Below are 27,972 nucleotides of genomic sequence, written 5' to 3' on the forward strand. Positions count from 1 at the left end.
CTTTAACATTAAAAAATATGCATACAATAGAACTGCATTAGAAATGAAAATAGCCCTACATTAACAGTGAAAATAGCCCTAATGAAAGTTGTCTTTATTTTCATTACTATTAAATGTTATTTGACCAATAACTTTTAAGGAATGACATTTAAAAAAAAATGACTTCACCTTGCCTTTAGCTGGTATCATATAGTTCTTGAGTCGCAGTCTAAGGTCATGGGCTACTTCCATGAGATACTGTGAGGAGCGTATCAAGCTTTCATCCACAGGACCTGCCAGGGGCCATGAAGCATTCATAACTGAGTCGGGCTTAAAAAAAAAAAGGTTCAGTGAGATTAGACAACACAATTATTTTATGATTCTTGGTTACAGTTTCATACCAAGGCATGGTGTGTAACTGTGTGCTCAAAGTTCAAACCTGACTACACATAACACACTTCCACAGACCCTGATCTAATGTTCCCTAGAGTTCAAGCTGTGAAGTCTGACTCTACATTCTTAATTAGCATCCATTTGTACAAGCATATTGATACCCACACACATATGCTCACTTTCAAAGAAAATTATGTAATGCTAATTTGCCTAAATTTAATCTTTGTTATATAAATTATGCATACTCTCAGTTTTTATCCTATTAATACATCCAGTACTGAAAGTATGGCTATTTGGAATATATATCATGAGCACATTTTTGCATTGTTCACACATTGAAAAATACAAAAGAGCTTGGCTAATAATGCTGGAAAGGAGTTATTAAACCAGCCAATCTGTTTATCTGGGAGAAGCCTGGGAGAAATAAATTTATCTTCACAGTAAGAATGCTAATATAATATCCCTGAATATGCAGCCCTACATATGCCAGGAATTTTATATAAAACAAGAATATTTATCCAAGTATACACTTCTATCTTTGTTTATAAGCAGCTCATAACAGTTATTTATATGTTTCTCAATATTTTCACCTTTCTAAACAAACAGTTGAGAAAACAGTATTAGTTATACATGTATTCAAATACATTATAACATTTCCTAATAAGAATTAGGTGATAAACAACACGCACAAAGTCACGTTATTAAAATATATACAATAAAAAATATATATTTTTTAAAAACTAAAAAAAAAGAGGGGGGCCTCCCTGGTGGCGCAGCGGTTAAGAATCCGCCTGCCAATGCAGAGGACATGGGTTTGAGCCCTGGAGTGGGAAGACCCCACATGCCACGGAGCAACTAAGCCTGTGTGTCACAACTACTGAGCCTGTGCTCTAGAGCCTGCGAGCCACAACTACTGAGCCCACGTGCCACTACTGACGCCCGCGTGCCCAGAGCCCATGCTCTGCAATGAGACAAGCCACCTCAATGAGAAGCCCACACACCACAATGAAGGGTAGCCCCCGCTTGCCGCAACTACAGAAAGCCCATGCACAGCAACGAAGACCCAACACAACCAAAAATAAATAAATAAAATAAATTTAAAAAAATTTTTTAATAAAATAAAATATATACACCGTGTGTGTATAAATTAAGGCATATATACCCGATGTAGCTTCAGTTTAAGCTGCTGCAATAATTATGAGATAATGAACCCAATATTATTCTTGAAATATTCATTTTCAGTCTTTCTCTCTTAAGTAACATTATTATCCCAACATTTATTTAATGAGGCCCAAATCAAAACCACCCAGAACATCTTAAATGCATAAAGCTACCTTTCCCAGGAGTGTCCAGATGTGCTCACACAAATGAGGACAGAATGGAGCCAACAGAAGTGTCTGAACTTCAATAAACCGGAACACGAGGTCTCGGTGCATCCCTTCTATGGCCAATTCACGGTACTTATCTTTCGCAGCCTACAAAATTTGGAGATATTTACCATTTCTCTCCCCAACTTCTTTAAAATAAAATTATAGGGAAAAAACCTCAGTATCTCTATTTTAATGCATTTTTAAGTATTTAGTCTTTTAAAATACCATAATAAACTTTAGTAAAGGTTTTACTTTATTTTTAACAACGTGAAAATAAATGTATATCAATCCTTAGGTTAAAAACAATAAATTGTTTAAACTTATACATCCTCGATAATCTTTGCTATTAAGTATTTCTTTTTAAGCATTTCTTAGCCATTTAGGGTTCTTTTGGGGGCGTTGTTTGTTCATGTCCTTTGGTAATTGTTCTTTGCACCATTAGCATTTTTTTGATGGGCTTGTCAAAATCCTGAAATACAGACTGTAAATAATTTTCCAATTAACTGTGTATTTTTAAGATGATTTCAGTTATGTTTTTCTTATCTATGATAGCAAATTCATCAGAATTTTTTTGGTTATTCTTTTCTTTTGCTTTTATGATTAGGAAATCTTTTTTCAATTCTAAAATCAAATAAATGTTCACTTAGCCCTGTTTTTCAGAAAAAAAAATGTAAATCAATCCTAACAAAAGGATAATGCAGTTTTATACTGATTCTCAAGAAAAATATCTGAAAAAGACATTTTGCAATGGACATAAAAGATGAACAATTTAAACTGTGTACTAAGGGTGAATGCTCACTAGCATGTATTAATAGCATCAAAAAGGCTGTAAATATGACACACTGCTATGCTCAGCACTTATCCTTATTTAATCACATCTCTGAAAACCAAATTACATAAATCCCAATGTGATATTTTACAAAACTAACTGAGGAAAGCTACATTTTTACTTTAAGCACTTGAACTGCCAAACTTGAGGATATGCTGACACCTTGTGGAAAACCTCAGAAAATGTTTGCTTTCAAACTAACAGCAATTAATTGCAATTATGCCTTTGGTTTTTATCAACTTTAAAGTGTTTTCCTGGAAAACGTGACTAATTTTTAGATTTAACCTCTTTATTAACCCACAGCTCAACTAGGAATAGAATTACTTACATTAAAGAGACATAATACAAAAAGTACCCAAAAAAACTATTTAAAATCACAATTTATTGAATATTTTACAAATTTTCAGTCTCCACTTAATATGAGTTATAATGCTACAGCAGGAGGGAAAAAAACAAGAAATACATCATATTCACACTGACATATTTTATAGCTATGAAGAGAATAGCCTACCTGAAACTCAAAAAACCCTGTTTTCAAAGCTTCTTTAAACATCATCTTTTCATAGTTTTGATCTGTTTTTATAATGCCTGCATTCATTTCACTGTTGAATAGGAAAAAAAAGGTAATTGAGTTTAAAGGCAAGTACATATATACAGGTATAAAAAACTTCCACACATACTAGTAAACATTAAAATGAGAACAATGCATGAAACATTTAAGACCGCTCAACCACAAAACCATCTTTGTATTCCTCAAAACTGACTATTGCAGCCTCCCACTGTCTATCCACTCTTGAGTATTGTCATAACACTACTTAGGGCTCCTGTTTATGACAACACAGTTAACCACATGCTTGTTTAAAAATTCCTTGATGGTCACCCTGATACCAAAACCAGACAAAGACACTACAAAAAAAGAAAATTACAGATTAATATCACTGATGAATATAGATGCAAAAATCCTCAACAAAATACTAGCAAACAGAATCCAACAACACATTAAAAGGATCATACACTATGATCAAGTGGGATTTATCGCAGGGATGCATGGATTCTTCAATATATGCAAATCAATCAATGTGATACACCATATTAACAAATTGAAGAAGAAAAACCATATGATCATCTCAATAGATGCAAAAAAAGCTTTTGACAAAATTCAACACCCATTTATGATAAAAACTCTCCAGAAAGTGGGCATACAGGGAACCTACCTCAACATAATAAAGGCCATATACGACAAAACCCACAGAAAACATCATTCTCATGGTGAAAAACTGAAAGCATTTCCTCTAAGATCAGGAACGAGACAAGGATGTCCACTCTCAACACTATTATTCAACATAGTTTTGGAAGTCCTAGCCATGGCAATCACAGAAGAAAAAGAAATAAAAGGAATACAAATTGGAAAAGAAGAAGTAAAACTGTCACTGTTTGCAGATGACATGATACTATACATAGAGAATCCTAAAGGTGCCACCAGAAAATTACTAGAGCTAATCAATGAATTTGGTAAAGTGGCAGGATACAAAATTAATGCACAGAAATCTCCTGCATTCCTATACACTAATGATGAAAAATCTGAAAGAGAAATTAAGGAAACACTCCCATTTACCAGTGCAACAAAAAGAATACAATACCTAGGAATAAACCTACCTAGGGAGACAAAAGACCTGTATGCAGAAAACTATAAGACACTGATGAAAGAAATTAAAGAGGATACCAACAGATGGAGAGATATACCATGTTCTTGAATTGGAAGAATCAATATTGTGAAAAGGACTATACTACCCAAAGCAATCTACAGATTCAATGCAATCCCTATCAAATTACCAATGGCATTTTTTACAGAACTAAAACAAAAAATCTTAAAATTTGTATGGAGGGCTTCCCTGGTGGCGCAGTGGTTGAGAGTCCATCTGCCGATGCAGGGGACATGGGTTTGTGCCCCGGTCCGGGAAGATCCCACATGCTGCAGAGCGGCTAGGCCCGTGAGCCATGGCTGCTGAGCCTTTGCGTCCAGAGCCTGTACTCCGCAACGGGAGAGGCCACAACAGTGAGAGGCCCACATACAGAAAAAAAAAAAAAAAAAAAAAAAAAAATTTGTATGGAGACACAAAAGACCCCAAATAGCCAAAGCAGTCTTGAGGGAAAAAAATGGAGCTGGAGGAATCAGACTCCCTGACTTCAGACTATACTACAAAGCTACAGTAATCAAGGTAATACGGTACTGGCACAAAAACAGAAACACAGATCAATGGAACAAGATAGAAAGCCCAGTGATAAATCCACGCACCTATGGTCAACTAATCTATGACAAAGGAGGCAAGGATATACAATGGAGAAAAGACGGTCTCTTCAATAAGTGGTGCTGGGAAAACTGGACAGCTACATGTAAAAGAATGAAATTAGAACACTCCCTAACACCACACACAAAAATAAACTCAAAATGGATCAGAGACCTAAATGTAAGACTGGACACTACAAAACTCTTACAGGAAAACATAGGAAGAACACTCTTTAACATAAATCACAGCAATATCTTTTTTGATCCACCTCCTAGAGTAATGGAAAGAAAAACAAAAATAAAGAAAAGGGACCTACTTAAACTTCAAAGCTTTTGCACAGCAAAGCAAACCATAAACAAGATGAAAAGACAAGCCTCAGAATGGGAGAAAATATTTGCAAACGAATCAAAGGACAAAGGATTAATCTCCAAAATATATAAACAGCTCATACAGCTCAATATTAAAAAAACCAACAACCCAATGCAAAAATGGGCAGAAGACCGAGATAGACATTTCTCCAAAGAAGACATACAGATGGCCAAGAAGCACATGAAAAGCTGCTCAACATCACTAATGATTAGAGAAATGCAAATCAAAACTACAATGAGGTATCACCTCACACCAGTTAGAATGGGCATCATCAGAAAATCTACAAACAACAAATGCTGGAGAGGGTGTGGAGAAAAGAGAACCCTCTTGCACTGTTGGTGGGAATGTAAATTGATACAGCCACTATGGAGAACAGTATGGAGGTTCCTTATAAAACTAAAAATAGAATTACTACCATATGATCCAGCAATCTGACTACTGGGCATACACCCAAAGAAAACCATAATTCAAAAAGACACATGCACCCCAATATTTATTGCAGCACTATTTACAATAGCCAGGTCATGGAAGCAACCTAAATGCCCATCCACAGACGAATGGATAAAGAAGTTGTGGTACATATATACAATGGAATATTACTCAGCCATAAAAAGGAATGAAATTGGGTCATTTGTTGAGACGTGAATGGATCTAGAGACCGTCATACAGAGTGAAGTTAAGTCAGAAAGAGAAAAACAAATATCCTATATTAACACATATATGTGGAACCTAGAAAAATGGTACAGGTGAACCGGTTTTCAGGGCAGAAGTTGAGACACAGATGTAGAGGACAAATGTATGGACACCAAGGAGGAAAGTGGTGGGGGTGGGGTTGTGGTGTGCCGACCTGGGAGATTGGGATTGACATGTATACACTGATGTGTATAAAATTGATGACTAATAAGAACCTGCTGTATAAAAAAATAAATGAAATAAAATTCAAAAATTAAAAAAACAAATAAAAAAATTCCTTGATGGAAACTTTATTAAGAAGCCCAAAATGCAATATGAAAATAGCTTTACTAAGGCTGTAGTCAGGCTTAGTTGCTGCATTTTAAACAACTGACATTGGATTAAAAATATATTCCTTACACTACCTCAGGCCCTTTATAATTTGGCCTAATATGGCCCCAACTTGTTTGATCTCCTACTCCTGCTCTCCACATACTGTACACTTCAAATAAATACCATACTCTTTCTGTGGCTTTCTCCTCTCCCTCAAAAATTAGGTTTATTTTTCAAGAAACCCAGAACTCACATGCCATCTCCTCTAATTTCCCTCTATCCCTACTATTGCACTTATAATTGGTTGGGTAAGTGTTTTTCTCTTCTGCTAGACTACAATGAAGGATCAAGTCTTATTCATCTTTGTAATACCAGTGCTTCAGATGTTCCTGATACAAAAAGACTGATAAATGTTTTTTGAAGGAAAAAAGAAAAGACAACTCTTTTCCTTTAACCTACTTTTCCTTTAACCATTCCACACTCCTCTAATGCAAGACAGCATGGTAAAATGGTCCTGAGAATGGGCTTTGGATGACAGAAACAAATTCATATCCCAAGTTTGAAATTACCAGCTTTGAGACATTTAATGAAATACTTAATTTTTCTAAGCTTCAATTTCTTTAACTATAAAATAGAGCTAATAATATCTTTATCATATAAAATTGCTAGAAGGCTAAAATCAGATAATGGATGCAAAGTAATTAGCATAGTACCTGGCACAAGTAAGCTTTCAGTGAATAGTAGTTATTATTAACATCTAATTTATTTAATGAGGGAAAAAAAAAGAAAAGTTAAAAATACACCAGGACTAAGCAACTCTAAAGTACAAAGTGGTTGGGGTCCATAGGTTACCTGGCGAAAACTCTATCATTGAAGGTGTTGGCAGGACCACTTCTAAGGCTATCCCAGTTGGCAACCATTTCTTTCACCCATTCCACCCAGGTGTACAGACGGAGAATACCTGCATCTGCCATAGTTTCCACAAAGTTAGCATCTTCAACAGTGTCACCAGCATCAGCTAGAGCCAAGCGCATTCCTGGAAAAAGAAAAAAATCAATCGATGATTTAAAAATGTGGTTACTGCATATCAACTATGTATCCAGTTGAGTACACTGCCAAGCCTACATATAAATTAAGAAATAACAAACGCTTTAAAGAACTGCATATATCAACAGCAAAAATAAAGATCACCAAAAGTAGAATCCATAATGATGTTGCTAAAATATTTGAATTTTCTGTATTGATTTGCATACACTTAGCATCAATATGTGTTTCTTCTCAGGCATGTTGAGTTAATGAGATAAAGTGATCTATAATGAGGCAGAGGGAAAAAATGATAAACTGGGGAAAGATATCCCTGTCAACATCTCAGCCTCATTTACAGGTAGCAAAATATTACTGTATTTTAATGCATTCAGAACACACAGAAGTGCCCTATGTGCACAAATACAGATCTTCTTAGTCCTAAAAGCAGATTCTTCTAACTTTCCTACTAACAAAATACAACTTTTCAACCAAAATCTTCCATTCTAAAATACTGAAAAAATCATCAATAAGTCTAAATAAATTACAGGACATCCTTGCAATGGAAGACTATATTGCTGTAAAAGAGTGAGGTAACTCTTATGTATCAACATGAAGTTATCTCAAATATGAACTAAGTGAAGAAGGCAAATTTCAAAACAGTATGTAGGGTATATGCTACCATCTGCACCTTAAAGGAGGAGATGAGAATATGTAACATCAAGTTATGTATGCATTAAACATCTTTTACAATACACAAGCTGAACACATTTTTTTAACTTTTTACATTGAAATAATTTTACAGTTACAGAAAAGATGCCAAAGATGAGAATAAACATATACCATTTACCAGACTCTCTTAATGTTAACAACTTACATAACCACAGTTTCAAAAGCAGGAAGTTAACATTAGTATGATACTATTAGCTGAACTACAGACTTTATTCAAATTTCACCAGTGCTTCCTCTAATATCCTTCTCTGTTCTAGGATCCAATCCAGAATCCCACCTTGCATTTGACTGTTGTATCTCCTTGGTCTCTTCAAATCTGTGACAGTTTCTCAGTCTGTCCTGGACCTTGACTTCTGATGAACAGTAGTCAGGTATTTAATAGAATTTCTCCCAACCTGGGTTTGTCTGATGTTTTCTCATGATTAAACTGATGTTATGAATCTCTGGCAAGAATATCACAAAAGTGATGCTGTGTGTCTTTCTCAGTGCATCATTATCAGGGAGGTAGGTAATACTGATATGACTTATTACTACTATTGCAAACCTTCCTCACTTGGTCAGGTAGACTGCCTGCCAAGTTGCTCCACTGTAAAGTTACTGATTTCCCTTTGTGATTAAGAAATATCTTGGGAGAGAGACTCTGAGAATACGCAAAAAATCTTTTTTTTTTTTTCACTTTCTCCCACTGATTTTGGCAACCACTGATGGATCTTGTCTGTGACAGTATTACTATGATATTTGTCTAATGGTGATTTTATATTTCACTCAGTCCTTCTACTTTATTATTTGGAATTCTTCCGAAAGGAAGAACAGTCCCTACTCCCCCACTTATTTATTCAATTATTACTGTACATTCATATGGATTCATAAATATTTAATTTATTTACTGGGTTATAATTCAATACTATCATTATTTACTATGTTTCCTAAATTGCTCTAGTGTGGGCAATTGGGAGCCCCGTCAGGTTGGCTCCTGTGCCCTTTCAAACTGTCCCCATCCTTTTTTAAACACTTCCTTACTTTCTGCCATCATAAAATGTTCCATACTCATCTTGTATTTTCCCTACTCCAGCCCTCAAATCAACCCTTCTCCTAGGAACCCTAGTTCCTTTTATGGAGAATGGTATTTAGAAACCAAGATCTGAATGCCAGGTGTTTCATTATCCATGGGCTCTCTGAGCAGAAAGAACTAGGAAAATAAATGCATGTATACTAACCCACACATAAATCTATGTTTATTTTTATATCTGTCTGTATGTAAAATAAAACCTGTGAGTTCATACTGATGTTGCCAATTCCAATCCAACACCACAGGGTTCATTCTAGCATTTCCTCTTGACCTATTTATAGCTTCTGACAATGAGCTCTCATCTATAATATATTTATTTGTTAAATCCCAGTAAACCCACAAAAGTTTCAGAATTGCTAATCTACACCTCTTTAAAAAAAATAACTACAGTATTTGTGTACAGTTCTTTTTGCCTTACTGTGTTCAGTCAAAATACTGTTTTACTAAGTAACTTAGGTTAGTTCTTCCCCATCCCCTTCAGTGCAGTCTCAAACTATGGTAGCCATGATCAGCAAATGATCAGCCATGATGACCAAAGACTGGATTACATAAGAAATGACTGGTTCTTTCAGGTTAGACAGTGCATTTCTTCTCTCGACAAAGTAACAGTTAAATGGAATAGTAATGAGGCCAGGGAAAACATATTTTTTGAAGAAATGAATGCTCCTAGGTTCAAGTCACTTATATGTATACCAAATATGGAGGAAATACTTTGAAAAAGCTTCCTACATATTTAACATCTCTACAAACCAACTCTTTTTTTCTTTAAGATTTTTTTTTTTTTTGATGTGGACCATTTTTAAAGTCTTTATTGAATTTGTTACAACACTGCTTCTCTTCTATGTTTTGGTTTTTTGGCCGCAAGGCATGTGGGATCTTAGCTCCCCGACCAGGGATCGAACCCGCACCCCCTGCATTGGAAGGCGAAGTACTAACCACTGGACCACCAGGGAAGTCCTCCTACAAACCAACTCTTTAATCTTAGAAGTAGCATGAAATTAGGAACAAACCCGGTAGCACTTACAGTGAGTTTCCTTTAAAAGAGGACTAATAATCTTAGCTTAAATCTGTTCCTAAACAGATCAGATCAGTAATTCTTATGTTTTAAAAATTACGTTCCTGTACACAAAGAAAACATGAATATTTTAAAGTATTGGTGAAAGTGAAAGAGAAAAGCAATGAAACTGAAACAACAATGCTAACTTGCCTTCTGTAATCTAAAGAGAACTGGACACTGCAACAGCAATAACAAAAAAGCATACTCACCATCGGCTGAATATTTGTCAAGAGCTTGGGTCAAAGTGAGGAAGTTGCCTGTGGATTTTGACATCTGAAAGAGAAAGTCAATGATCAGACATTAGTAAGAATATATATAAATAAAATAAACCAAATCAGCCACATCAAATTAAATGGGTTGGCCACAATCCGATAAAAACCAAAAGGATCAGAAGCATGGTAAGGAAAAGCTACCTTATACTAACTTTACAGAGGAGAAAACTGAAGTGACTTGTCTGAGTCACTAATCTAGTCAGTGACAAAGCTAGGACAGCATCTCCAGTCTGATACTCAGTCCACGGCTCTTTCCATTAACCAACACTGTCCCTTGGGAATTGGTTTAGACACGTGGATGATTCCACTATAACTCTGGAACACTTCAGCTGGTCATAAAGAAGAGCTTTAGGGCTTCCCTGGTGGTGCAGTGGTTAAGAATCCACCTGCCAATGCAGGGGACACGGGTTCAAGCCCTGGTACAGGAAGATCCCACATGCCGCGGAGCAACTAAGCCGGTGCGCCACAACTACGGAGCCCACGTGCCTAGAGCCTGTGCTCCGCAACAAGAGAAGCCACCGCAATGAGAAGCTTGCGCCTCAACCAAGAGTTGCTGCAACTAGAGAAAGCCCCACTTGCTGCAACTAGAGAAAGCCCGCGCACATCAACAAAGACCAAACGCAGCCAAAATAAATAAATGAAAGAAAAATTTTTTAAAAAAAGAAGAGATTTATAGCAATTAGAGTCATTCAGAAATGAATGGACAAGCTCATGAGGTCAAAATTAGGGTTTTAGGGAACCTCCTGTCATTAGGGTCACAACTGGTTACTCAAGTTGTGCTCTGCCTGAAGGCAGCACAACTAAGGAGGAACTGTGCCCAGCCTAGCAATCTTTACCATTTAAAAAATGTTTATGTTTGGGCCTCCCTGGTGGCGCAGTGGTTAAGAGTCCGCCTGCCGATGCAGGGGATACGGGTTCGTGCCCCGGTCTGGGAGGATCCCATATGCCGCGGAGCGGCTGGGCCCGTGAGCCATGGCCGCTGGGCCTGCGCATCCGGAGCCTGTGCTCCGCAACGGGAGAGGCCACAACAGTGAGAGGCCCACATACCGCAAAAAGAAAAAAAAAAAAAAAAAAAAATGTTTATGTTTTTATAACTTTGCTGATACCAAAGAGAGGTGGTCATTCTATCAATTTTCTACCATATGGCAGTAAAATATTTTGTTCTAATAAAATGAGTATAATGTACATATAGCACAACAATGTGGAGACCAAAGGAAATGTCATGTTATAACAGGATTCATATTTATATACTCACATATACATACACACATATATACACATACATATATATAAATATATATACAGTTCACTTTGACCTACAAAGAACAAATGAGTTTGATAATCAAAAGTCTTTGCTGGGGCTTCCCTGGTGGTGCAGTGGTTGAGAGTCTGCCTGCCGATGCAGGGGAAACGGGTTCGTGCCCCGGTCCAGGAAGATCCCACATGCCGCGGAGCGGCTGGGTCCGTGAGCCACAGCCGCTGAGTCTGCGTGTCTGGAGCCTGTGCTCCGCAACGGGAGAGGCCACAATAGTGAGAGGCCCGAAGTCCTTGTTGATTTAACAAAATCTATAAAATAGCTATTTTTCAGCTTAATGTACAGATTACCTTACATGAACTTTTTTATTCCCTTTCAATATTAGGACACTGGTAAAAAATAGCATCTCATTTTGCAATTCATATCATCTGCTATGTTTAAATCTATAACTATTTTCATTATGACATACCTATAGCAATGAATATTCTTTTACCATTAATATTCCATCAGACGTAGCAAGATTCACTGGTTGGAACAAATCCAACTTGTTACAATTGTTATTAATGAGAAATAAATAAAACTGTAACTTAATTTTTTTGTTTGTTTAGTTGAGGAAGGGTGTCCCTTTCTGATGTACACAAAAGCATCAAAGGGGCAAACAAGGGCTTGTCAAGAGGTTGGCATAACTCCTGTTGAGAATATTGAATAATTAGGTGAAGTCTTATGTAACATAAAAAAATCATATATTGGATATATTAGTAGTGGTAATGAAAAGGGGAAGTTGCAGTAGTATGGGGAGAGAGATACCATCTGGAAAGAAGCATTAAATGACATTTAAAAATCCTATAAACTCCAAAATTCTATTATTCTAATTTAGTGGCCAGTCACAGTATAAAGCAAAAACCACCAAATTATTTTCTCAACTTAATGATAAGGATATTGTCGGGTCACAATGCTAGGATCTTTACATTTCCTGTCCCTTTCTCTCTCTCCTCCCGTAATAATTTGTGTCACCCTTTGCCACTCTAATACAAATGTTATAATAGGGAAGTTTTCCCCACCCCACCTCTCAATTAATACTATCTACTCCACTCACTCAATTTGAAAATAAACTTCTCATTTATGCTGGTAGTCCTAAACATTTTAAATGGAAGATATTTAACTCTCTGATTTTCACATTCTTTATTTTTTTAAAAAGTATAACATCCTAAATCTGAAAAACTTTTCTGTAGCATTTTAACCTTTCAAGAGGCAATGAGCCTTACCTTCTCAGAGTTGAGGAGGAGATGTCCATTTGCTCTCACAGCTACAGGCCATTTATCACTTGACAGGAAAATGTTTAAAGATAGAAAATAAAACTTAAAGATTATGGTTTAGCTTTAAAAATTTGAGGTAAATGCTAAAAGATTCATAAAAGATTGCTAAGGCAAATGTGCAGGGATATTAATTGAGTCCTGTTCATAACAGGAAACCAATGAAAACAAGGAAAGTATCCATTAGTAAAGGACTGGTTATATTGATATAAACTATGGTACAGGAATACAATGAAATACTATGTAACTATTTTTAAAATATAGGCACAGCTATATATATATAAATAAAAAGATCTTAGAAATATACTATTACAAGGAAAAAACAAGAGACAGAATACTGGCTGTAATGTGGCATCTTTGTATAAATTAAAAAATAAACAAGTATAGATATCTGCTGCTGGTATATGCATACATACATTTTCCAGAAGAAATCACAAGAAAGCAGTAGCAGTGATGAACTTTGGGAAATAGACTAATATAGGGAAAAGGGTGAAAGTTCACTTTTAACTTTGTACCTTTATGAGCTGTTTGAATTTTCAAACTATGTACATATCATTCATTCATTCTAACAATGAGATCATGTAGGGGGTAATGTTAAGAGCAAGAGTCCTGGAGCCAGACTGCTGGGTTCTGCATCCTGGTTCTGCCATTGTTGGGTAACTCTGGGTGAGTTATTTTGAGCTCTCTATGCCTCACGAAGGTTCCTTGTCCGTAAAAATGAGGATATTACAGACCTTCCTCGAAAAGTTGTAGTGAAAATTACACGAGTTACTAAAAGTGATTAGAAGAGTGTCTGACAAAAGCACTTGAAGCTACTACTTATCTGTAATTTTTAAAACCCTAATACATGTCCAAAACTTGATGCAAGGGGATAAATATTCAGCTATATTACTAACAAGTACTTCTGAGACACCTGATATCTCCAAAAACACATTTTAACCAACAGAGAAAAATAACTGGATGACAAGAACCACATCATATTTGTTTTATTCCTCTTCTTCAAAATCTCCCTTTTATTCTTGAGAAAGAAAATGTAATCTCATTCTAAATGCAATCTCATCCTAAATACAAAAAGTCCCATGAGATTGCTTTGGTTTTACAAAATAAAATTTGAACAGTGGAAGGGGTTTGTTTCTTCAGCTACTTGAGGACAGGAGGAAAAGGCACAGAGACATGTCTGGATCAAGAGGGAAGATGATAGAAGGATTACTCTTGAGCACATGGTATTAAAAAATGCATCTTTGACCCAGATTCTAGTCAGAACCTCACTACTTAATTCTGGAACCTTGGGGCTCTCAGCTCTAAAGGGATGTTTCCTTCCCATTCTAATGTCCTAGGCTCTGTCTGAAATCGCCTTTATTCCAGCATCTAACAGGTCAAATGAGTCATGTAACAGGTCAAGGGAATTACTGACAGAGTACCTGAAATGTGACATGCTTTGGTGGCCCAAGGTAGTTACAAAGATTTCTGGATATAACAGATAGGAAAAGGTGTGCTTTCTCCTTCAGTACATTTAATGTAAGAAAAAGAATGTAACTGCTAAATCTAACTATACCCCCCCCAACAATAACATCTATATATTTGAAGCCACAAGACACCCTTGTCAATAATCAATAAATTTAGTCTATATCTTTTTTAGCACTCACCTTTCTTCTGGCCACATAGCCACATGATTATAAAGGAAATATGAAAGATGATTTGGAATAAGGTCCTTGCCAGAGGCTCGGAGATCCACAGGATACCAGAACTCAAATTCCTGCTTTAACTGGTCTAATTTTTCCTTTGGGATCTGAGTTTTAGGAAATGGAGCCTCCTTGAAGAAAACATAATCCCAAACTTCCTTGGTCATCTGCTGTGGTCTGTATTAAAATAAAAGAAACAAACAAACAACAACAACAATTTATACATATAATTTCTTTGAAAGAATCAGCATTCTAATCCAACCATGAAGTAGAAAACACTTTCTTAATGTTTTACAGTAACAAATGAGGACAATAGACTCCCATAAGAATGAAGAATGGATAATAGAGAAGGGGCTATTTATTACTTTCTTTCTCAGTTCAATGCAAAAAAACCCAAAAACATCGTGACAAAATTCCACTAAATGAATTCTTACAAAAACTAATTATTAGAAAGAATTTTCTGGCTTCCCTGGTGGCGCAGTGGTTAAGAGTCCGCCTGCCAAAGCAGGGGACACGGGTTTGAGCCCTGGTCCAGGAAGATCCCACATGCTGCGGAACAACTAAGCCCGTGAGCCACAACTACTGAGCCTGTGCTCCAGAGCCCGTGAGCCACAACTACTGAAGCCCGCGCGCCTAGAGCCCGTGCTCCACAACAAGAGAAGCCACTGCAATGAGAAGCCTGCGCACCGCAATGAAGAGCAGCTCCCACTCGCCACAACTAGAGAAAGCCCAAGTGCAGCAACAAAGACCCAACACAGCCAAAAATAAATAAAAATAAAATAAATTTTTTTAAAAAAGAAAGAATTTTCAATACATAAATCAAAAGATCACCTCATGCTAACAAATTATATTCCTTCCCCTTATCCATTTACCCACCTGATGCCCAGTGGAGACTCTGCCTGTCCACGGAAGTTACCTCCCTGCAACAGATGTGCAACTGTGTAAAATGCCATGTAAATAGTGGAGTCAGAGAGTGATTCAATCAGCCACTGCTCATCCCACGGCAGACGAGTACCTGTGAGATAAAAAGAAGATAATTAATGCATGAGGAACCTAAGAGACACTTCATCTACAAAATTCACATTTTTAAGAGTAGGTCTATAGCACTGACAAAGCTACTTATTTAGGTTCTTAAATTTACTTGAATAATTAATATATATAAACCAGTAAATAAAAAAACAAAATGGTTGAAGCACTAGAAACTTCCTATTTAAAAAAACTGCATCATAAAAGCTATATGGACATTAGATACTTCTACCACCAGGTAGATGGTAGGGGACCACATCCTAGTTTCCTTCACCCTCTAACCAAAACCTCTCACTTCCAATTCAGAAACACGCTGGAAGAGAAGAAAAAAAGGTGAAGTTTTAATTTGCTGTGTAACTGGCAAAGTCATTCAAACAGAAAAATTTGAAGTTTGCTTACCTAAGCCATAAGTTCTTGAGCAAGCATGCTCTTGCAGCCAATCTAAGGTAGCTTCAAAATTCCTCCTGGTCTCCTCACAGAACCTGGAGAGAGTAGAAGATAAAGTATCTCTCTTCAGCTTCATTGTCTTCCCTGTTTCTCATCTCCTTCCCTATCACTTTCTCCCATCTTACGTTTCCAGGTTCTTCAAGCACTGGGATGTCTGTTTTTTCCAGTTCTCTTCTCCATAATCCAAGTACCTGGGGGTGGATGAATTGATTTTTAAAAAAAGTCAAGGATAAGCAAAGTGACAGGAGGAAATTTCTTCTTGCTATAAGAAAAACTAACCACTGGTCACACAGGGCCACGACGCATTCATCTGAAGACCTGGACATAACTTGTTTCTCTGGTTCCATGTAAATATATGCATCTCCCTAAACGAAAGTAAATAAAAATATATCAGATATTATGTCAAGGCAATCTCTATTCCTCAAGGAAAAGAAAAGTAACTTTTTAGAAAAAAAAATGCCCTACCACCAATAACCAAAACCCCAGGTTTTCATTATGTCTTCCCTCTTCCCAGGGCAGACGTTATCTGCTTTTCTTTCTGTATAACACTTGCTTCTGAAAAGGCATGCACCTTCATCAAATGGATCACCTTCTCTAGGTACAGCTTATTCCTTTTCAGAGTGAAAGATGTTTAACAGTTTCTAATGCTGTGGTTTGAAGGTTAGGCTGCCTATGGCAGCCTTTTATTCTTGTTATAATAAAAATATAAAGAAAATAGATGCACAGAACCACTGCCTTTAAAAAAAAAGAGGTGCACAAAAATTAAACACAGAAAATACTTTTACTAAAGATTTATAGCATCATGAAAAATTCCCACTAGAAAACTGACCGTAAATTTTATTTTTAGAAAAAAATACAAATATCTCTTAATGTATTATAATCCCAAACTTATTAGGCTAGGATAATTTTTAAAAATAAAATTCAGCATTATTATTCAAAAAATGATTCATTGCTCTGTGTTCTTAATGCAAGCTCTTCACACTGAACTTAAATAGGTAGGACTTTGGTTTAAAGATGGTAAATTAAAAACAGACACTTAATTAACTCTGCTCCCCCTCAAAATTCTAACAAAATAACAACAAAGAGGCTTTTTTTGTCTTAATGGTATGAAGCTACAAAGACAACAAGAATGGGAGAAGAAGTAATATCAACCAAACTTTGGAAACTAAAAAGCAGAATGAGTGACAATTGTATTAGCAGATCAAAGGAAGCTAGCTGAATCCTAAGCCCATAGAAGAGAAGGCTGAAAAGCAATTCAGTTTGCATTACAGAACCTCCAAAAAGACTCAGGATTTGTGGCACAAGATAGTTCTGGAAGAGGAGGTAACATGAGACTGGAAACAGGGGGACTAACTGAAGTCTTTTCAAGAAGTTAGAACCCCAGATACCCTAATCCCACACCATGCAGCCAGGCAACTGCCCCTTCCTACACCAGCAGAACAGTGAAGGTTTAGCCTCTGGAGAGGGCAAAAGAGAGTCAACCAGAGGACGAAGTTGAGGGTATGGGTATCATAGTGAAAAAGAGGGATTAAGTGAAAGTCAGCACATTGGGTGTTGGAACCCAACCTAGTAGTAATCTTCCGCCATTTAGCTCCCAGAATGCTCAGTTAGCTTAGACCCTTTAAACCGGAAACTGAAGAAATCTTCTGAGGGGAATCTAACAAACCAAGAAGCCCTAATTAACATCAAGGCTAACATCAGGGTTTCCCTAAGGTCCAAATGGACCTTCCAGATCTCTCCCAGTGAAGCCCAGAGACAAGCCCTACCCATATCCAAATAGGTTCCAATCATCTTTTTGTACCCACTCTTAAATATCAATAGTCTTCCTCAGATTAATAAGAGATTAAAATTTCATACCCCTGAAACAAGAATAGCAGCATCCTATAAAAAAAGGATCAGATAACAAGAATAAGCTCTTAAACTGGCTCTGAGTTGGTAAATGCTGAAGTTGGGTAAGAGGTACACAAGAATTCATTATACTACTCCACTTTTTCATAAATTTGAAATTTTCCACACAAAGAAAAAAATTTTAATGAATTCTTAGAAACATTTATTTATACACACACGCACAAGCACACAAGTAGCAGATATAAAAAACACAGTAAACAAACGAACAAAAACTCATAGGAAGAAAAAGGTGAGGGACTCCCCCAGACAGAAGAGCAAAAGAACTTTTAGAGTCTAAGAGATTCAATGTCTGAATAAGAATTCAGAAAGCAAAAATAAAGAATGGAAAGGGATAAAATAATTAAACCAAAAAGTCAAGAAATTTTCCCAAAATTGGAGAACATAAGTTTCCAGATTGAAGGAGCCCAGCATACAGCCAGAAGAATGAATGAAAACTGACCTACACCAAAATTAATCATCATGAAATTTCAAAATACTGGAAGAAAAGAGAAGATTCTATAAGCTTTGGCATGGTGGGGGGTAGTGCAGGGAACAGTGGAGACACAGGTCACTTATAAAAGATCCATTATTACCAGAATGGTTTTGGACTTCTCAACAGCATCACTGAACCAGAACACCATGGGTAATGGCCTTCAAATTTTTAAGGGAAAATTCTTTCCAACCCAGAATCCTACACCCAGGCATTCAAGTATGAGGACAGAATAAAGATACTTCAGACGTGGAAGGTCACAAAAATTTACCTTTCAGGAACCCTTTTTCAGGAACACTACTAGAGGCAGAGCATCACCAAAACAAGAAAGTAAAGAAGAAAGAAGAAGCCATGGGAGCAAGGAAACAGCAGATCCAACTCAAGAGAAGCAAAGGAAATCCTAAGTAATGGTGGAGGAACATTCCAGATGACATCTGTGCACACCTACAGTAAGCAAACGGTGTGGATAATTACAACAGGCCAGAAGGCTCTGGGAGAACTTTCTCTAAGATGTAAACAACAGCATACTCATGTGTTTGAAGGCACTGAGAGGAGAAATAAACAGTTGGGACAGAGTTTGGGGATGAATTATTGATAACTGTATTTAAAAGTAAGAAAAGTTGGCGGGGGGGGAGGCAGTTATTAACTCCAGGGAAAACCAAAAGCTAGGGAAGAGAAGTTCTCATTGTATACAACATTATGGATCAGCCATGTCTCAAAAACGTACACACTGACTACTGCTCTAACATAAATTATAATATACCTATACTAGGAAGATGGGGGGTGGAGAAGTGTATACAAACGCAAGGTTAGAGAGGAAGCCACAGGTTGGAGAAGAGTTAAATCTTGATCTTCCACAGTAGGAAGTCTATGGCTGATAGCTAAAATTGAAAAATTTTTAAATTACAGTACAAGTATTTAGATTAGAGATCTGTAAGAGAGGCAGAGGTCAATACTCAACGAAATAACTAAAAGAGATGAAAGTAAGCCTGTCCAAGGAAGAGAAATTTAAGAGAATGTGGAAGGATGGAGAGGAAATTGCTGCTTTTTTTATTTTAATAAGACTTACAGATCGTTGTCTCTCTGTATTATGGGTATACATAACTGTCAAAAATAAAAATTCAATTTCAAAAGTTAAGTAGTTAAGTAACTCAACAGAAAAAAGTTACAACAAAAATGAAGAGGGGAAACAGGATGAAAGTAAAAAGTAAAGTACTACATAAAGAACTGTCAACTACCAGTACCTCAAATGGTTACTGCCAGGAAGCATCGCTAAAATTCTCTGTACGTGATTTGTACATACCAACTTTAGAACACTATCTTCATCAACATTACACGTGGGATGTTCAAGTTAAATGACTTGCTAAATAGGTCTCCAATTTTATATATAAACAAAATTATATCTTTAATATAGCTCCAGGTTCTACTACAGAACTCACTGCTAAGTAACACTGTAAAGTCTATTAACTGAAAGCTCTTCTCCTAAAACAGCCTTCAGAGGATAGCCTATTACATACAGTGTCAATCATCTTGTTTTTAATAGTCTTCTTTACATCTTGGACCTTCTGTCCCTTAAATCCATCCACCAACATTACCTAAAAGGATGAGAAGTAGGGAAAAAGCACATACAATTAAAATTTGCTTTGGGTGCCCCCCCTAGAACTTTCCCGAACTAAATTTACTTCCACACACAACCAAAAGATTTTTAGTGTGCAATTTATCACATTTAGAACCATAAATTTTTATGTTGGCACAGCTTGGACAGCTAATATTTACAACACACTTGTTTTTCTTTCAGTATAACTGGGGTAAGTATTATGAAACACAATTAGAAAGAAATGCTCACTTCCTTCCCACTTCTCAGGTTTCCATGTGAAGAGAATTCCTCTACCCTAACTCACATCATTCCTGAAGGCTTTAGGAGAAGGAACTGAGCAAATGCAGCTCGGCCCCGCTTAGGCTTCTCTTTTCAACTCTGCCTGTTGCCAGCAAGCATTCTCCTTTGCTTGCCCATGTGATAAACTTGGCTCTTAGAGGAAGGCCTACTGTTTTTCAACTCTGCCTTTTACGTAGTGGGGAGATTTAATTCTAGGGCAAGGTAAAGACTTGCCCATTGCTGTCACAGAGCAAAGCCACAATCCCCTTCCAGCTGATACTCTGACCTCCATCTATCTGACTCCTGTTGACTCTCTCAAATAGTTTCTTTTTTTTTGCCACACTGCGCGGCATGTGGGATTGGGATTTTAGTTCCCTGACCAGGGATTGAAATTGGGCCCTCAGCAATGAGAGTGCAGAGTCCTAACCACTGGACTACTAGGGCATTCTTAATAGTTTCTATCTTAAGTGGAAAAGACACGTGTTCTTTTTTCTGCCCCAATTCTCTAACGTACCAAAATGCTTCATATCTACTTAATTCATCATTACGAAATTATAGTTATTGATCATTATGGCACAGGGATTAAAAGCACAAATCTTAGAGCCAAGATGCCTAGTTTGAGTCCCAGTTCTGCCTCTGCCTGGCTATCTGGCTGATCTTAGGTAAATTACTTAATCTCTTAGTGCCTCAATTTCCTCATCTATAAATAGGGAATAAGTGCCTACTTCACGAGGTTATTTTGAGATATAAGTAAGTTAATATGTAAATGCTCTATAAGTGTTGGCTTTTACTGTCATCCAAAACGTGTAAGTTACTTTTAAAAAGGACATATAACCAATTCTTGGTTATCCAGAGAAATTAAAGGTAAAAATAAAGAACATTCTCACTTACAGCCTTAAAAATCTTCATTTCAACCTCAAGTCACTAGCAACTTGATTGGGTTTTTACTTTCTCTAGCCTCATCTTCTTTCCATGGAAATATAAGCCATGTTAACATATGAACAATTGAGGAGAAAAGAGAGGTTCACAACTTGTCTGTTGTGCTAACATGGCATGGAATAGGCGTTAACAAGTAAATTAATGAACTGAATGAAACTGCTTATTTAAAATATGAACTCCACAATTAAGAGAGCAAAAGAAGGGACCAGGTATGGTCCATGCAATAAACTTTTGGAATTTATTGTATAATAATATGAACTAACTTTAAGTATCTTCTCAAGAAATTCACTCAGAGATTAGAGGGCACAAAAATGGAATTTCCGTAAATACTATTGGACCAAAATACATTAAAAAAATAAATTTGGAAATAGAAGAACACAATCTTGTAGTAATCCCTTCTCAAAACAGGATAGAGCTGAAACAATATTGAATTTTTCTATAGTTTTTTTTCTAAACCACTAAGAAGAAAATCACAGAGCATGGAGTAAGTAAATCAAATAAAAATGATAACAAAATTATTACTTACACCATCATAAAAGCCTCTTAGGTATAATTTCTCCTTTGCTTCTGCAAGTTTTTCTCGGTCATTCTGGCTCTGAACTTTCAACTCATCACACATGGTTACAGCAGAAAGCTGTCCAAAACCTGGAACTTCAATGACTGGCACCTGCAAAAAAGAGCAATGTCAGAACTTATTCACACTGAATAAACACAAAAACAGCCCTACAGGCATAGTCCTTTTGCCTCTACTGTCCAGTGAAGTCACTTCAGATTTTATATATCATTAGGGCAGTGTCACACATTAGGGACTAACATCCAGATGTGAATTTGTCTTCCTACTCTCCATAGGAACCCCCCGAATTCTCTGCACCAACCCCCGCACTGTCCCTCCCTCACTACATACACACCTTCCCCAGCTCTCAACCCCACACTGGCACATAATTAACTAAATAATGTTGAAACTAGCAAAATGCGGTGAACAACTAAATTTATGGATGGTCTTATTTCTGGTTTATATTAAGTCTTCTGGATTCTTCATGAAAATTATTCACTAGTAATTTAAATTTTTTTTTCTTCTGCAGATACTAATATGAAAACATAAACATTCATGAGTAATATGGCAAAATTTTGTCTTTAGAAGCCTGGAAATTGGCCACACTAGAAAATAAGCTACTTTAAAATTGGTAATTCTAAAAGGCTATTTGTTTGTTTCAGAATTACAGGTGCCAGGTGCTAAGAAAATGCCGATTGCTGGTTTTTCTTTTGCTCTTATCCACCATAGCAGATATCACGTTAAAGCAAATAAACTCTTAAACTCCCTCTTATTTCATACTCTACCAATTATTTAATTCTGTGACAAGTAAAGTGTTAGCTGTTCTTTTTTCTCTAATAAAGAAATGGTATTAATATTCTGAATCATCTATGTACTCACAGGCTCAAATGGCAAGACCATGTCATCTCTAATTCCATATTTTGCTCGTAAAGCCTACAAAAAAATTGAAAGTTAATATTAATGATCAATACTTCACTGGTGCAGTAAGTCCCCTACATATGAACGAGTTCCGTTCCCAGAGCACACTCATAAGTCCAATTTGTTCGTAAGTCCAACAAAGTTATCCTAGGTACCCAACTAACACAATCAGCTATATAGTACTGTACTGTAACAGGTTTATAATACTTTTCACACAAATAATACATACAAGACGAACAAACACAAAAAATAAAGAAAACATTTTTAATCTTACAGTACAGTACCTTGAAAAGTATATTAAAGTAGTACTGTACAACAGCTGGCATACAGGGGCTGGCATCAAGTGAACAGGCAAGAAGAGTTACTGACTGGAGGAGGGACAGGAGGTGGGAGACGGTAGAGCTCAAAGATCATCAGCAACAGGACACGGAAGGCAAGCTGCAATTTTACTCATGCCTAACATTGATGGATGGCACAGGTTCTGGTTCCTTGCTGGAACCAGATGCACATTCGCATCTTTCAAAGTTCACAACTTGAAGGCTCATATGTAGGGGACTTACTGTATAATCATTAAGAGAAGCACCCTCCAAACTTTTTAAAACTATTTTTGTTCTTCCCTCCATAGAGAGCAATTTTTTAATTTTACTAAGTATCTCAAGAAAAGACATATGACTTTAAAAAACTAAACAGTTTAAGTTAGAGTGAATGACTTAAATGATGAAACTGTACAGCCAAAAGCAAAAATTCACACACACACACACACACACACACACACACACACACACACACACCACTTAAAATGAGGTTCATATTCCAGGTTGCAATGAAAATGTGAATATCAGAAAATTTTTCTCAAAACTTTTTTTCAAAAGTTTTATGAAATCCATCACATCAACAGGTTAAAAAAGAATAATCACACAATCATATCAACAGATGAAAAAAAGTATTTGGCCAAATCCAATACGTATTCAAGATAAAAACTCTCAGTAAACTAGAATAGAAGCAGATTTTCTCAACTTGGTAAAGACTATGTATAAAGAACCTACAGCTAGGGAATTCCCTGGCGGTCCAGTGGTTAGGACTCCATGCTTTCAATGCCGGGGGGCAGGGTTCAACCCTGGTCGGGGAACTAAGATCCCACAAGCCACGCAGTGTGGCCAAAGAAAGAAAAACAACCTACAGCTAAAATCATACTTGATGATTTTCAAAAAATTCAAAGCTTTCCCACTAAGATCAGACACAATATATATCCCCTCTCACCACTCCTTTTCAACATCATACTGAATGCTCTTGGTAATTAAATAAGGCAAGAAAAGAAAAGGTATACAGACTGGGAAGGAAGACAAAACTGTCTTTGTTTGCAGATAGCATGATCATCTATGTAGAAAATCCAAAAGAATCAACAAAAAAAAGTCCTGGAACTAATAGGCAATTATAGAAAGGTTGCAGGATACATGGCTAAAACACAAAATTCAATGGTGTTCCTATATACCAACAATTAACAAGTGGAACTTGAAATTAAAAACACAATACCATTTCCATTAGTAACACCCAAAATTAAATACAGTTGCCCCTTCAACAACATGGGGGTTAGTGGTGTCAACTACCCCAAGCAGTCAAAAATCTGCATATATCTTTACAGTCAGACCACTGTATCCGTGGTTCCACATCTGCAAATTCAATTAACCACAGATTACCTGGTACTGTAGTACATATTTATTGAAAAAAGACTTATAAATGGACCTTCACAATTCAAACCTGTGTTGTTCAACTGCACTTAGGTACAAAACTAACAAGGTAAACGTAAGATATGAGGAAAACTACAAAACTCTGATGAACAGTATCAAAGAAGAACTGAATAAATGGAGAGATATTCCATGTTCAAGGATTAGAAGACATAATGTTGTCAAGATGTCAGTTCTTTTCAACTTAACCAACCAATTCTCAATCAAAATTCTAGCCAGTTACTTTATGGATATCAACAAACTGATTCCAAAGTTTACATCGAGAGGAATAAGCCCCAGGATAGCCAACTCAATATAAAAGAAGAATAAAGTTAGAAGACTGACACTGTCTGACTTCAAGACTTACTTATAGTAAAGTTATAATAACCAAGATAGTGTGGTGCTGGCAAAAGAATAGACAGATAGATCAATGGAACATAACAGAGAGCCCAGAAAGAGACCCTGATAAATACAGTCAACTGATCTTTGACAAAGGAGCAAAGGCAATACAATGGAGCAAAGACAGTCTCTTGAACAAATGTTACTGGAACAACTGGACATCCACAAGCAAAAAAATGAATTTAGACACAGACCTGACACTCAACACAAAAATTAACTCAAAACAGATCATGGACCTAGATGTAAAACACAAAACTATAAAACTCCTAGAAGATAACACAGGAAAAATCCTAAATGTCCACAGGTATGGTGATGCCTTTTTAGATACAACACCAAAGACATAATCTATGAAAGAAATCATTGATAAGCTGGACTTCATTAAAATTAAAAATTTCTTCTCTGCAAAAGACAGCATCAATTGAAAGACAAACCACACACTGAGAAAAAATATTTGCAAAAAACACATCTGATAAAGGACTCTTAAATATACAAAGAACTCTTAAAACTCAACAATAAGAAAACAAACAACCTGATTTAAAAAATAAGGCTTCTGGGAGCAGGCTCTGGGGAAGGGGTGGCAGGCACCATGTTGGGCCATGAAGGTGGCGAGAAGCCCCTGAAGCACGCCAAGAAGCAAGCCAAGGAGATGGACGAGGAAGATAAGGCATTCAAGCAGAAACAGAAGGAGGAGCAGAAGAAACTCAAGGAGCTAAAAGCGAAGGCCACAGGGAAAGGCGCCCCTGGCCACAGGTGTTATTAAAAAATCTGGCAGGAGCTTCCCTGGTGGCGCAGTGGTTGAGAATCTGCCTGCCAATGCAGGGGACATGGATTCGAGCCCTGGTCTGGGAAGATCCCACATGCCGCGGAGCAACTAAGCCCGTGCGCCACAACTACTGAGCCTGCGCGTCTGGAGCCTGTGCTCCGCAACAAGAGAGGCCGAGATAGTGAGAGGCCTGTGCACCGCAATGAAGAGTGGCCCCCGCTCGCCTCAACTAGAGAAAGCCCTCACACAGAAACGAAGACCCAACACAGCCAAAAATAAATAAATTAAAAAAAAAAAAAAAAAATCTGGCAAAAAGTAAGCTGTTCCTTGTGTTTGAGGCAATGATGATCCTAATTCCATTCCTGTTTAAACATCTGGACTCCTTGCCATAGTATCTGTTGCCACTTATAGCTAGAATGAAGTGTTGTCTTGGAACCTATTGTACATTTAAGAATAAACTTTTGTTAAAAAAAAAAAAAAATCATACAGTGGCTCATCTTGCCTTTAGTTCTTCTCAGCCATTTCTACCTTAGTTATGAGATCAGCATAAACCCAGCCCAGAAGCCTGCCAAAATGTGTTCTTAGGTCTTTGTTCTATCCTGAATTCTGTACCATCTGGAATTAAAACAACTCATTCGAAAAAAATAAGTAAATAAGCCAAAGACCTTAACAGGCAAATCTCACCAAAGAAGATACACAGATGGCAAACAAGCATATGAAAAGACACTCCACAACATCTGCCATCAAGAAAATGCAAAATAAAACAATGAGATATGACTACACACCAATTACAATGGCCAAAATCTGGAAAACTGACAATACCAAACGCTGACAAGGATGTGGAGCAACAGGAACTCTCATACATTGCTGGTAAGAATGCAAATGGTACAGCCACTTTGGAAGACAGTTTGGTGGTTTCTTACAAAATTACACATACTTTTACCATATGATCCAGCAATCGCACTCTTTAGTATTTACACAAAAGAGTTGTCTATACAATATCCTGCACATGGATGTTTACAGCAGCTTTACTCATAACTGCCAACACTTGTTAGCAACCAAGATGTTCTTCATCAGGTGACTGAATAAATGTACATCCAGACGACAGAATATTACTAGTGCTAAAAAGAAATATGCTATCAAGCTATGAAAAGACATGAGAAACCTTAAATACATATTGCTAATTGAAAGAAAATCTAAGAAGGCTACATACTGTATGATTCCAACTATATGACTTTCTGGAAAAGTAAAACTATGGTGACAATTAAAAAGATCCGTGGGGACTTCCCTGGTGGTCCAGTGGTTAAGACTCCACACTCCCAACGCAGGGGGCCAGGGTTTGATCCCTGCTCAGGGAACTAGACCCCACATGCTGCGACGAAGATCACACGTGTCACAACTAACACCCGGAGGGAGGGAGGGAGGGAGAGAGGGAGAGCGGGAGGAAGGGAGGAAGGGAGGAAGGAAGGAAGGAAGGGAGGGATCAGTGGTTGCCAAGGGTGGGAGGGAGGAGAGACGAACAAAAAGAGCACAGAGGATTTTTTTTTAATTTATTTATTTTTTTGGGGGGGCTGCATTGGGTCTTCATTGCTGTGTGCAGGCTTTCTCTAGCTGCGGCAAGCAGGGGCTACTCTTTGTTGTGGTGTGTGGGCTTCTCATTGCGGTGCTTCTCTTGTTGAAGAGCACAGGCTCTAGGCACATGGGCTGCAGTAGTTTTGGCACGAGGGCTCAGTAGTTGTGGCTTGCGGGCTCTAGAGCACAGGATCAGTAGTTGTGGCGCATGGGCTTAGTTGCTCCACGGCATGTGGGAACTTCCCAGGCTAGGGCTCAAACCCGTGTCCCCTGCATTGGCAGGCGGATTCTTAGCCATTGTGCCAACAGGGAAGTCCCAAAGCACAGAGGATTTTTAAGGCAGTGAAAATCCTCTGTGTATTATAATGATGGACACGTGTCATTATACATTCGTCCAAACCCACAGAATGTACAACACCAAGAGTGAACCCTAAGGTAAACTACGGACTTTGGGTGATTATGATGTGTCAATGTAGGTTCATCTTCGGTTAAAAAAAAAAAAAAAAAAATGTACCACTCTGGTGAGTGATACTAATAATGGGGGAGGCTATGCAGGTGTTGAAGCAGGGGGTATATGGGAAATCTCTGTACCTTCCTCTCGATTTTTATTATGAACCTAAAACTGCTCTAAAAAAAAAAACTTAAAAAAATAAGTCTTAGGGCTTCCCTGGTGGCGCAGCGGTTGAGAGTCCGCCTGCCGACGCAGGGGAGGCAGGTTCGTGCCCCGGTCTGGGAAGATCCC

At 37.3% G+C, this 27,972-nt stretch overlaps 1 protein-coding gene across 1 annotated transcript in view; it reads right to left on the reverse strand.

Moving 5' to 3' along the window:
• The window catches only part of LARS1 (leucyl-tRNA synthetase 1), a 68,674-nt gene that overhangs the window by 13,616 nt on the left and 27,086 nt on the right, over positions 1 to 27,972 (reverse strand). Inside the window, exons 13-26 of the mRNA XM_060093576.1 lie at positions 22,734 to 22,787; positions 21,828 to 21,968; positions 20,004 to 20,081; positions 16,389 to 16,474; positions 16,235 to 16,300; positions 16,062 to 16,144; positions 15,513 to 15,651; positions 14,601 to 14,813; positions 12,907 to 12,964; positions 10,324 to 10,387; positions 7,086 to 7,269; positions 3,083 to 3,173; positions 1,707 to 1,847; positions 169 to 309 (exon numbers count right to left, since the gene is read on the reverse strand). Coding sequence (XP_059949559.1) covers positions 169 to 309; positions 1,707 to 1,847; positions 3,083 to 3,173; positions 7,086 to 7,269; positions 10,324 to 10,387; positions 12,907 to 12,964; positions 14,601 to 14,813; positions 15,513 to 15,651; positions 16,062 to 16,144; positions 16,235 to 16,300; positions 16,389 to 16,474; positions 20,004 to 20,081; positions 21,828 to 21,968; positions 22,734 to 22,787 — 1,539 coding nt within the window. The remainder of the gene's footprint in view (positions 1 to 168; positions 310 to 1,706; positions 1,848 to 3,082; positions 3,174 to 7,085; positions 7,270 to 10,323; positions 10,388 to 12,906; positions 12,965 to 14,600; positions 14,814 to 15,512; positions 15,652 to 16,061; positions 16,145 to 16,234; positions 16,301 to 16,388; positions 16,475 to 20,003; positions 20,082 to 21,827; positions 21,969 to 22,733; positions 22,788 to 27,972) is intronic.

This window comes from Mesoplodon densirostris, chromosome 3 (genome assembly GCF_025265405.1).
Source record: "Mesoplodon densirostris isolate mMesDen1 chromosome 3, mMesDen1 primary haplotype, whole genome shotgun sequence".
Taxonomy (NCBI): Eukaryota; Metazoa; Chordata; class Mammalia; order Artiodactyla; family Ziphiidae; genus Mesoplodon; species Mesoplodon densirostris.